Here is a 13,274-nt window from a genome sequence, read left to right as displayed (position 1 = left end):
CAAAAGCCTTTTACTAAATATTTCTATGAGTACGTAGTGAAGAAGGATATAAATGTATTTTATGTTGGTTTCTGCAATCTACATTAAACAGAAAGCTGCACTCTTTCAAGTTCTTGCAAGGAATTTGCTCAAAAACTCCAATTTCAGAGAGAAAAATCACTGGCACATACTCAACACAACACRTAGCATTTGGCAGCTACAACTATAAAACTGCAATTTCCACTACATGTCCCTCCACAATTACTTGGATAAGGAGCTGAATGTCAGTCACTGCTTTTCCCCTCTAGTCCATTCAAAACCCAAATCCATTTTCAAAAAGCAGCTTAACCATTTTAGTGTTGTATTAAAAATGGATGAAAGATAACCACTTGTAACAGTCTACAGGCAGATGTTGGAGAGTAAAGCCTTTTGCAGCACATTTCCTAGTTCTGAGGACTCCTGTTGTTTATCYTGTGTACATCCTGACCTTGCTGCTATTACATTCTCTCTCCATATTCAATCTTCCTCCAGGTTACTTTTCAAAGGAACAGTATATAGCAGATACTCCTTGACAGCCTGACCAGCAGAATGCACAGTCCCTGAGACAGCATTTTGCCATGACTTAGGAACACTGTCCTTGAACTGCCTTTGAATTCTGCCATAGTTTTTTATAYGGCTTGAATTGATATGGCCATCTTCACTCTATTTTCCAGTCATACTGTGTGTGCAAAATATTGGTTGATGTCCAGACATCTTCCTTTGAAGTCACTAAGGAACATGAAAATCTCTAGAAACCTGGGGGTGTTATTAGTAAAACCATTTACTGTGTGTAACAGACACAACTGGTTCAATCATAGTGGACAACCCTGGCTTTTCTATGTTTCAAAGAATGGTTCTTGTTAGCCTTCAAGAATTTATGGCAAAATAAATTCTTATAGGGCATCCTGTGTAATGTGCCAAACAGGAATAAGTAACAACTGCCCTCCTGGAGGTGAAATGTGTATATTTCATCAGTTACACAGCTTTACACTATATAATTACATCAYAGATTATCCAATTCTTCCTCCTTTTATCTTTCCTACTTCCCTTAAGCATGCATAAACATCAGAAAGGAAAACCTTCACAGAACACATAAGAAATTGCCTTCTCTAATGTCCCACTGAATCTTCTTCATTTATCTATAAACAAAAGTCTGATTTCTAAGATTTTTCCCCTCAAGTTTCAGAATAGGCAGTAATAAATATGTACTCTAAATCTTTCACTCTAATAATGGGCCTATAACCTTCAATGTATCATTGTGTCCATTACTRCTCAGTAACTGTAATTCCCAAGTTGAGCATCTCACACACAATACACACATTCAGTGGATAATGCATGAGGCATCAGCAATTTTGGCCTCTTTCAAAGGAGTGGATACTTCTCTCTGTTATTATTTTAAATGCTCTGAGCAAACAAAATATAGTGAGCAACTTCATGTCTGCATGTCAAAACAGGAAAAAAATTAATACGAAGTACAAGTAAGTATTAAGAGCATYGAAAGTAGTGAAGAAAATGGCATTTGCTGAAGTGACATCAAGCAGGGCTGAATATGCACTATCCTAATAACACACTTAATGATTACATCCAGCAGACTAATCCCAGAGGATGTCTTAGGTCACACTATAACTACAAGGACACAATTCATTTCCTGTGGAGTTTGCACCAGTACACAGAATCATATGAAAAGGGCAAGTCTGGTCACAAGATTTTTAAAACTTTCAGGAATCTAACTTCTACTGAAATGCTTTCTTAAAGGAAACATTGAAGTAGGGCTATCCTGTACTCGACAGAACTACAATTTACAGCAAACTTGGTGAAATCTTTCAAAAAAAGCATGTGTCTCACTTATAAGGCAAGTTTTCAAATACAAACTTTAACTGGATGATTGTCAGGTCTATCCTGTCCTTCTGTGCTCACTGACACATAACCATTACTCTCTTCTTTCTTCCAGTATTTCAAATCCCCTGCTCCTCCCAGGAMCAAAGTCATTACCTGCCAGCTAAAGAGCAACCAGCGAATTTTGAAAAGGCAGAAGTAAAATTAGTTCAGCAAACAAATTATGTTTGATACTTTGATATAGTACCTATTTAAGCCTTAACACCTCTTCAGACAAATAACATGTACTATGTATGGCAATTTTGTTTTGGTACATTGTACAAAATTAACTGTAATCTGTTTCTCTACAGAGAATTTATCTGTTTCTCTCTCAGACCTGAAATCTGGTTTTGTTTTTTCTTATATTCTCACTGAAATGTTTTGATTCAGAGCTTTGTCGTGAATAAATAATTAGCAAAGGCAGTGCTTTTCAAAACTTTTTCAAAAAAGTTTAGTTAAAGTTGATCCAAAGGGAATATATAAGATGTTATTGGCCATCCCTGCAGAAATGCATCTTTGAAAATGTGGCACACTTACCAAATCCTAACATGGATTCACAAAGTGGTTTTACAAAGTCATTTAACATGTTTTATGGAGTATTTACTCTCTCAGAAACCTGATTTTGTTTTTCTAATATAAACAGAGTAATAGTTGCACCTACATTAAATAGAAAATGAAAAATTTAAATGCAAACGTTAAATGCAAAAATACAACTCACTAAGGCAAATTTTTTGTTGAGGATCATCTGCTCCACCAGTGAGGACTCATTGTGGAAGAGGTGTGGCTGCATGTGACTCCACATGTGRGGAAACCACCAGAACTCATCCACAGATCTCAGCAGCAGGTCATCACCCTCATCCTCCTCCTCAGTCCCTGCAGAGGAAATAAAAAAAAATTTCCCAAAGTCGAGGTCTCCACTTTTATTATATTTTGACAAATTTTGGAAAATGTGAGAATGATATTAACATAATAAAGATGTGACCATTTAAAATCCTGCCTCCTAAGGCACTGGTGACAAAATGGGACAACCAGGACCATTTTGCTGGCTCACATCCTATTCAACACCCTCTCTTTTATTTCTCCCTATTTCTACAGTGGTTTAAGTASAAAATTATTTCAAAGTATAATATAAATTGCTGTATTTCTATGGCAGAGATGAAAAAATCACAAGGATGAACTGTGGTAACTCAACAGATCCCTCARTGAAATCAATAGAAAATTGATTTTCCCACTCATCAACAGGTTGAAAAGAACTAAATTTTAATAAAAGAGAGGAGATATTTAATCTGTTCCATACCAGCAACTAACACAGCAACACAGTGCCCTTAGACTATCATTCCTACTGTCCTCATACTATAAAGAACACCATCAAAATCGAAGTGATTTTAGTGTTTCATTCTTACCTGTGTGGTAAAACTTCCCTGAAAATCCCAGGTTGAAAGTAAAATTTGTAATCTGGGCTCTCAAAAGATTCTGAGTGTCAAGCAGGGCCTGAAAAAGAAACAACCCACCATATAAACATACCTGTAGAAAATACAACCTGGCACAGAAATTTAATACAACAATATAAATATTTTTACAGGTATATGTCCTTTCAATTGGTTTTGCTATTAAAAACCAGCTCCCCATGTAAGATAAAGCAGCACAGATATTTTTATCACCACATAAAGATTAAAGACTGCATGAAACCTCCATCATTTTCCTCATGAGGATGACCAGCTATTGAACAGTGGATTACTCCCTGAACCATGAGATAGCAAAGSAAAGGCACACACAGAGAAAAGACCTTCCCCTGGTCCCTCAGTAAACCTGGGACTGAGCCAGGAAGGATTTTCAGATCTCCTGTGCCCCCTCAGCACTGCCCCATTGAAAAGGGTGAAGAGCAACTGTTGATTACATTTCTCTACATCAGTTCAAGAACATCCACAGCATTTCAGTCATGGTTCAAATTCACAGGYAATGCATAAAGAAAAATCTAGGACAGAAAGAAGCCAGCTCAAACCTACTCCACAGAAAAGAACTGGATCCCAGACTCCCCCAAACTGACTCATTTCTCAGACAGTGAGCATACTGACTGTCAGCATCATGTACTTGCACTAAAGCAGTACAAACAAAAAACCAGCACGTAGGAAGAAGGGGAAAGCATTATTCATCAAATAAACCTTCACTTCTTTTATTTCAATATGCTCTTCTTGATTTGTTACTCCTAACATTTACATATTACATTCAGGAGTTATCTCCCAAACTCTTACACCCAGCTGTTGTTTTCTTGCTCAGTTTTTCAGGTGTAACAGACACCCAGCTTTCCAAACTTCGCAAAGCAAGCACAAAACAGATGAGAAAAGGTCATCAAAAAGTTTTGCAAGACAACATCCAGGATAGCACAATGATTTGAATAAAGTGGTTGAAAGCATTATTATTGTCAGAAAGGAGTAACTTGTTATGAAAGGGGAATGTATTTAAAAGCACAAAAATGATTAAAATGTCTGGAGATTTTCAAAGATTGAAAGGCCTAGTAGGCTCCCCACTTGTGAAATTCAATGACAACTTAGTGCCTTGAAAAATATGAGCCAGTAATTTTAATTAGTTTCTCTAGACATTTTCATTATATAAGTAAATTGCCTACTATTTTTTTAAACTGGTATGCCAGTAACAACAAAATAGCAGGAAGTCAAGTCCAGTTTAGTTATCAGGCATTGTGCACTCAAGTTACAATGCCCTAAAGTATGATCCGTTTTACAGATTGTGGCAATATCCATCTTCTCAGATCACACAAGCTCTTCAGGTCTTTCCCAGGGCTCACCTGGTAAAGTTCATCATCYTTCACTGCAAAGCCTGAAAACTGTCCTGTGAACCAGGGTCAGACTAAAGAAACGAGCAAAATGAAGCAGAGAATGGAGATAATTGAAAACAAGCTCCAGAATGATRAATATTAAGTGAAAAATCTTGCAATGCTGTAACGAGGGCTTTTGCACAGGCTGAAAGTGCAAAGATCTCCAAGGAGGCTTCTTGTTCCAATGAAAGAAAGCAAATCTGCACAGGATTTATATCAAAACGAACCCACAGCTGCTCAGAACATCCTGAATGAAATGATTTTATCACTGCATGATTAAAAGGGTAGGATGCAAATAATAGAGCTATTCCCTTTCTGCAGTAAGGCACACAGTGTGGAGGGGAGGGGATCCTAAGCACAGCCTGACAGCAGGGTGGCACCAAGGGGCTGCTCCCTTCTTTCCCTCAACATCAAGAGCTGGGAGCATTTCTGGAGCTGAAGGTTTTMCCCTGTACCTTTCTAACACCTTCCCAGCTTGTCACCTCCAGTCTGGTCTCAGCTGGATGAAAAACCCTTTTAAAGGCTTTTAAACAGGAGGAGGGAGAAAGGTGGCAAGAAGCCCATGACATTTCTGCTACAATGCAACACCAAACTGACCTCGTCCCTGGGAATTCATTTTGCCAGTGTGGTTCCCACCTTCTCCCTTTGTGTTGGGAATGTACCAGCTAATTCTAGGGTGTACCTGCTCCACCGGTGAAGAGGGATGGCACAGACCTGCTGTGAACCGCTCTGGGTACAGACAAGCTGAACTAACATTTGAGTTGTCGTGCCTATGATTATTTTCTGGGCGATGTGACATTTTACTCATCTTTCAGGTTCTAAAAACAAAATGTTAAAACTCATGAAAAATATATAGTAGCAGATGGCAGGGCCTATTACTGTGAGTTTCCATCAGAAAGACAGAAAGTGAGAAAAGTAGGGGACGAAAAGCTGGAAATTTCATTTCCTCATGCTGTTTTATAAGCTGAAGGTAAACTGTTGATATTTTCTGTGTATTTTATGATGGTTTATGAACAGCCACTCTGGGTATGAGATGTTACATACACTAATACTGAAAACTGTATTTTAAAACCATTTAGTCAAGCCTTCATATGTTTATAAATAATTACTTGGTACATGTTATATTCCTGCTGGTACTGTAAGGAAATAAATCATTGGCTGCATAAYCACTTCCACACGCATAACTCTAGTGAAGTACTTTCTTTTCAAGTTTTCCTAAGCTCATAGACTATGCTTAGGAAACTCCTTGTGCCAGAAATCAAATGTGAATATTCAATACATGATGAAAGACCCCTTTCTTCACAAATMGTAAAAATTCAGAAAAAGGCCCTGTGACAATCCAATGAATAGACAAAAGTTATTCTGACAGCGAAACACAGATTTTCTCATCTCACGAACAGGACAAACAAGAGGCATGGTCTAATGATATGTGCTGTCAAAAGCTTTTGGTCAAGTAAAGCTGAAAAGCCAAAGATAAAAAAAAGCCAAAGATGAAACTCTTGTCTCCAAACCTGCTTCCCACTTCCTTAGCCAGGAAGCCATTCTGCCTCTGGCACTCAAATATCTCAAAGTGATTTCACTTTAGTCTGCCACAGAGAAGCTACAAGTGCCAGCTTGTCTTCAGCAAACAGACAGTTGTAATTTCTTCAGCATCAACAAAAATATTCAGACCCAAATGCCTTTACTGATCAAAGGACTAAATCAAGACTGCCTTGTTGAACTCTGGTTCACCAAAGAGGAACGATGCCTTCTTTGTGCAGTCACACCAACACATTTATGACTATTTTCCTGCTCAAAAGCTGCTAAAGAACTCAAGCACTTGAAAAGAGAAATAGTTCAATAAGCTGTTAATTCTACTTGTAATCACGTACATTTCAACTAAATTGGCAAGCAGACAGACAGAGCCTCACAGTGCTCAGCATTARCATCTTACACTTCACATCAGTACATGCTTTCATGTCAGCAACAAAGGCAAGGGCAGCTTCGTCATTTTCCAAAAAGCCTTTTTCCTCCTCCTTTTTTTTGGGAAGCAGATCTCATCTCTCAACACTTGCTTGCTTAACTATTTTACTGTCTGACAATACCATCAAAGGAGCCATGAAATTAGGAATTATTTTGCTTTTGAGGAAAATTTCTAATATCATGTTGGCTCTTCAATAAAGGCAAGGACCTTCTGAAAAGGAAGGACAAATTAATAGAAAGCRCATTGTGAAAGCAACTGAGCTCAGSACAGCAAGYCCCTCATGGGAACTCTTATGCAGGGAGTAGCTTTAATTTTTCCATTTTGTATTTCCTCTTCAGTCAATCCCTGTGAGAGAGGGAAGAAACAGAATTAAAGCCATTTTAACTTCTGAGTGGAGTTCTTGGGGTAGAGAGATTTAATGAGCTGTAGCTGATGCAATGTCCTTTTACTCTGTGCTTTTGGGGACAYCACTTTGCCTTTCCACGCTCTAGGAGTGCTGCAGGAGAAGTTTCTGAGCAGGTTCACACACACCCCCTGCCTCCCTCGTGCAGAACCTGACCTCTGCTAAAGTTTCTATCCACAGGGCAAATTCAGCTAATAAGGAAAAAAAAATGAAGGGAGGGAGCAGTGGGGTTCCACAAGAAGTGTTGTAGCAATAGTGGGGTGGGGAGGAGGTGGGGAATGCTGAGATTAGCAGTCATTAGGGATGGAAAGGCACCCGATCTGGGGTGTTGGGAGGTGAATGTTCATCCCAAGTGTCTGGGAATTAGTATTTTGTTGCACTGACTATTTAGCTTCTGAGGRAAAATGATTCCTTCCTGATAAATTATGTATTTTGGAACATCATTAAAATGTAACATCTACTCTTTCTGGATTTCCAAGATCGGCAATGTGATACTCATTACCATAAACRTTTAATTTATGAAGGAAAAAGAATAATTGCTTTGGGTATAGGGGTGTACCTGAAAAAAATATTGTCAGTCCTTCAGACAAAAGGACAAGAAAGCCTAATTTGTCTTTGTGCACTCTCTTAGCAGAGCTGGCACTAAAGCGAAGGMAAGAGAAAAAACAAATAAAACCTTCAGCTTTCCCTGCAAAGTGTTTTGCTGACACAGAACAGGCAACCCAATTCTCCCTCAAAGTATTAAAAAAGTATCAGGCTGGAGCCCAGTTATGTGCACTCTAAGTTGTTCAGTGTCCAATAGAAGAAAAAGGTTCAGGAGTCACAACTTCATCWTATGTATCTAAAGTTGAGGTCCAGTAAAGATCCTAAAGATATAAAGAGCAACTTTAGACTAAAGTGTTGTTCAAATGACTTCAATCAAAAGCTTTTTTTATCAGAACACACTGTTTTAMATGTCCACAGGTCTTCCTTCAGAGYTGTTTTTTTATYGCATACAATAATGATCTTAATGATGGTGCAATTACTTATTTTCAAGTAATTAGGCTCTTTCATCTAGGTAAATCATTTGTACAACCAAGAGATTTAAGAACTATTTCTAACTTCCTTCACCAACTTCTCACTTCTTGGAGGCTGAGGTAGCAGCTAATGAGAATTGAGCTAATTATGGCAAGGTAACTTGAAGGTTACAAATACTTGGTGCCAATACTGTTTAATAAAGCAAAATAATTAGCATGCTGATTTCAGGGTTCTGCCCGAAATTCTGCATTATTAGCTCTTAATTAGACTGTACTTAGATGAAAGAGGTTACTATTACTAAACAGCTAAATGATCTCATTATTCTGCAGTTAGCAGAAATAAAATCCTCCATTTCTTTTAATTAAAGGTCAAAAAAATCCCAGGTCAGTTGAAACAGAACGAATAAAACACCCTATTGCTACCTCTTTTTCCCTGGATTTTGTTCAGACCGGATTTTCAATAGAAACTTTGGTGGCTGCATTTCTACCTAATGCTTTAYCTGCTTACCTAAGACCAAGTATTAAGAGTGAGCTCTCAGAGTAGAGCAGAACTTGGGGCAAAACCAAAGTGGCTGTAAAATGCATTTAGAAACTCTTCRTATTTATTAAGTTCTGGTGATGTGATGGTCAGGACAGAGGGAATCTGAGGTTTGCTAGCCCCAATGGAAGCATTCAGGTAGCTGAGCTGCAGTCACACACACAGCCCAAGAGCTGCCTCAGCTCTGAGCACGAYAGGCCATCTCTCAGATGCTGTTCCAGGTCACTTCTGGGCCACTCTGCTCTGCCTGCTTAGTGAGACTTGTCTCCATTGCACCCCACCAGCAGCAGATAAATTCCCAGGGCTGTTCATTGATTCGTGCTGACACTTGTCTGGCTCCAAGGAAACGTTAGGCATTCCACCTCTGCACCCTCATTAGAMAACCCACACTTCTGCAGCTTCACATGGCTGGAAGGGCACACAGTGCTCTGTCACAGATAAAACAGCAGCACGGCTGTTCTGTCTAACGGGGCATGTGTTTTATAGWGACCCAGCTCACAAACGACAGAGGTTATGATCCGAGCTCCCAGCTCCACATTCATTATCAACAGCACATTTGCTCCTTATTTAATGCTTCCTCACAGGCCAGCTCCAGCTCCAGCTCCCACTGCAGCCAGCAGGCCCAGAAGGCAGATGTGGCTGCAGGACAAGTCTGGCTGCAGTGCATCCCCATCCCTGATCTGGGCCCTCTCACCCTGCTGCTGGCACTGTGGCTCTGCAGAGCCACGGAATGCTGGAAATATCTGCAAGGCTCAGCCCTGGRAGGAGGTCAAGGCCTGATGTCTGAGCAGCAGAGAGGATAGGGGCTCAACCGATGGACAGGCAGCTGCAGCTGGGCCCTGCACTGGCTCCTGAGTCTGTCTGCAGCCATCTAACTGCCCAAACTGCCCATGTTTTTAAAGGTGTAATTTCAGGTCTACCTGTACACCATGTGCCATTCTGTAAAAACTAGCTTACCACCATTTTGAATCCCAAACTGCTATTCCTCAGTGCAGCATCCTGCAGTCCCTTTCACACCGCTGCCTAGGGCCTACCCTGCACATCAGGTCTCCAAAGCACCTCCTTCCCACGCGCTCTGCCCCACGTGCCATGTCCAGATGAGAAAGGAACATTAACCCCATTCCAACCCCGTGGCAAGGGCAGGGACACTTTCCACCACACCAGGTTGCTCCAAGCCCTGCCCGAGCTGGCCTTGAACAATTTATGGGGTAGATCACCACAGCTTCTCTGGGCAGCCTGTGCCAGTGACTCACCACCCACAATGCAAGAAAACCTTCCTGATGTCCAATGTAAATCCACCCTCTTTCAATATAATTCCTGAGCTGACAAAGGCAAACAGGGCAATAAAAAAAATCCCATTTCTTTAGGTAATGAAAGTAAAAATGTGGTGTCAGTGTTACACACATCAAATTCCAGCAGAGTGAATATGGCCTTCTGGAAAAACCTCAGCCCTACTTTTATCTTCAGTGCTAGTATCCTCTGGAYCTCAAAGCTTGAGCCTGGATGAACTAAGACCCACTTATCCCCGAGGCTGTCAGGCTGTGCTTCCTGCTCAGAACAATTTTAAATAAACAAGATTGCAAAGTTTGGTCTAGATCATTATCTAGATAGAACTCAACAGTGGGTAAAATTTATCTGTTTTTCCAATGCACACAAAATTTGAAGCATTTAAATTTTGACCAGTGTTTTCCCACAGAGTAACAGTAGCCATGATCACAATATAAACCTGTTACATTATTACAGCAAAACACAAGCCCACACACCAAAGCATAACAAGCTGCTATTTAGGTACCTTGAAACAAGMATTGGATACTAAAAGTTATGTCTAAAATGCTGATACCAATCCAAGAGAAACACCTTGGGCTTTGTTTGCCTGTCAGCTAATACGGTCTCCCCCAAGTAAGACTAATGCAGAGTATTTGTGTTAATGCTGAGTTTTACACMCTAGAGAACAATGAAAGTGCAAATAAATGCAGACTCAAACCCTCTAATCTAGATAAAACACAGAATAAASTGGTTGCTCTCCCTGCTTAGCAAAGCACAACAAAATTACCACATCACTGTCATAGTAAATAAAKATTACTCCACAGGCTGGGCAATGCACTGATGTCACAGGCCATTCACAAAATGCCTTTTTTCTTAATAGAGCCAAAAAGATTCCTGTGCTGCTCCTAATACTGCATCTGAATAAAAATTGCTATCTGTCCCTATGTTTCAGGGGAGCTGAGGAAAACCAAAAGCTTTTTCTGTTTCACCTTTATTGACAGAAAAAACCCAATCTTTAGCAAAAAAAAAATTCATTTTCTCCCTCTGTCTGAAAGCTTCAGGTAAGATATAGCTSGGAATTCAGTCTTCAGCTAGCTCACCAGCCAAGGCTCACAATTTATGTTTTTCTCCTTCTTTTTATGAGTTGTTCTAAAGCTGCTGAATGAAATTCCCCAGCTATATCAGCACTTGTAAAAAAATTGCAAAAAAAGAAGAGAAAGTTTCCACAAAATAACAAATACAACTCTTTTCTCAAGCTGTATTTTTAAGATTACACATAGTTAACAGTGAAGTTGCATAAAAACTTAATTCAATTAAATAAAACCTTGGACAGTTTTCTGGCTCTAGTATCAAGTCAAAGGGATGTAACTGAGCAGAACCCTCCCCAAGACTTGAATGATAAAGCAGGGGATGATTTGTTGGTAGTGTTAATCCACACCTTAGCTATTTTCCTGAGTGCTTGCATTTCTAAAAGCCAAGATCACAAAAACTGCATGTACCTAGGTAAACATCCCAGCTGGCAAAGTCTACACTCACAGCCTCCAACAAACATGCAGGAATCCAACTAAGCTCTGCATTTGATTTACTGTAAGAAACCGAGAACGTATCTTAATACAAATCCCCTGCCAATATTATATTCCTTCCAATAGCSTATTTCATGCACTCTTGCCAAATCTAATTTTTAAATACTTACGTAATCCTTTTACTKTCTTTTGGATATCAGCCTCTATTCTGCTGCTTTTACTGGGTATTCAGTCTACACTTAAATATCTTTGTGCCTTACATTAAATATTTTCATCCATCCTCACTGTTTATACCCTGCAGACATCTGCAGCCTATTGCTTTCTGCTTTGGTSATCATTACTTACTGATTTCTTTAGCCTGCATTTTTTCATCTTTTGCTCAGATGTTTCCTGACTACTCTAGTGTTTCTAAGCACTCTCCAAATATTTCTGATCAAGTTGTGCAGAAATGAGCACAATATTCTAGAAACTTCCTCAGTCAGTAAGATGAAGTACTTCACTGATGTAAAATGATACTTTTTACTGTCTGCTTGAATTCAAAACTGGTTTACTTTATGAACTGAAGTACATTTTAGAATTCATCTTGTTTTAGGATATGCTCAGAAAAAAACATTTTCAACATTTATATTACCTTTAACAATTGCAATGAGAATGGACAAGCGATAAGAAGAATGTCTYGCAGCATAAAAACCCACTTTTTATATAAAAGCAAAATTATTTTTTCAGCCTCCTTTTGAGTGCCATTAGCATTCTACCAAAGACAAGTCAGAGGTATCTTTGGTCCGAGTCCATTTTAAAATGGACACTTGGCTTACTCCCAGGACTGCGAACACTAAAGGGCAAGCAAATGGGAGCATGAGGAAGGGCTGTGGGGTTTATTAGCACYAGAGAAAAGCAACCAGTGCTCCCAACCCAAACCTGTCACCTCTGCAGGGCCCTTGTGTGAATTTACTGAGCTGGGTTGGAATGAATAGGGCGAGCCTTCCTCTGCACAGTCACACATGCTTTATTTGTTGTCTTCACTGTTTCTATTTTCAAATGGATTGTATCATAGTTTTTGTAATATAAAGTGTTTTAAATTTAATTTATTACTTATCTCAGCTATGAAGCTACATATTAGGGAACAACACTAACTCATCTCCAGGACTGCAAAGTAGAAGAAGGAATCTACTGAAGAGGAACTACTTTTAAAAATTGGTCGTAAGRGTTTTATGGTCTGCACACAGAAAGAGAAACTGGAATTGGAAACAGAGAGAGTATTATTATTTCATGAGGCACTACCCATAAAATGGCAACCAACTGCTTTTCCTATACTTGGTTTTGTAAGCATAWTCGCCAAGAAGTGGTCGTGTCATTGCACTGACCTTCCAGACTGAACAAGAGAACAAAGGACACTTCTCATGCTGCTGTGTTGTACAAAAAAATGAATGAAGAGTCCCACTTGCACTTGCTTTTCTCTTCTTGCCAGACTGTGCCTTCTTGATRTGACTGCAGAATTGCAAGGAGGAAGGCTCACTTTTGGTATCATGTTTTACAGTTAATGGCTTTGATTTCTCGATCTGTCTGCAGTTTGGTTTTTATTTGTTGGCTGTGAAAATTTGATTCAGCTCTGTTAGCAGCATGAAGTGGATGGCTAACTTGTCACCTGAGAAAGCCCAGAATAAATCCTGCAGCAGCCACTGGCACAGTGATGATGAATCTGTGCAGCTCTGCAGAAAGCTGTATTGCATTATTATTGTTTGTATTACTGAGGTGTTTGCTGAACAGAAAGAGCCTCTGACCAAGAGAACTTGCAATCCAAGAAAACAGAGGGGCTGACAGGACAGCGGCTTTGGTTGG

The 13,274-nt window shown here is 39.6% G+C and overlaps 1 protein-coding gene across 1 annotated transcript in view; it reads right to left on the bottom strand.

Moving 5' to 3' along the window:
• LOC130582086 (bifunctional heparan sulfate N-deacetylase/N-sulfotransferase 3) overlaps positions 1 to 13,274 on the bottom strand; it is a 50,917-nt gene that overhangs the window by 23,535 nt on the left and 14,108 nt on the right. The window contains exons 3-4 of the mRNA XM_057380576.1: positions 3,297 to 3,384; positions 2,612 to 2,766 (exon numbers count right to left, since the gene is read on the bottom strand). Of these exons, the coding sequence (XP_057236559.1) occupies positions 2,612 to 2,766; positions 3,297 to 3,384 (243 nt within the window). The remainder of the gene's footprint in view (positions 1 to 2,611; positions 2,767 to 3,296; positions 3,385 to 13,274) is intronic.

The sequence above is a fragment of the Malurus melanocephalus genome, unplaced genomic scaffold (genome assembly GCF_030028575.1).
Source record: "Malurus melanocephalus ecotype Western Australia unplaced genomic scaffold, MMel_1.1 scaffold_461, whole genome shotgun sequence".
NCBI lineage: Eukaryota > Metazoa > Chordata > Aves > Passeriformes > Maluridae > Malurus > Malurus melanocephalus.
This window is presented reverse-complemented; position numbering and strand designations above follow the sequence as displayed.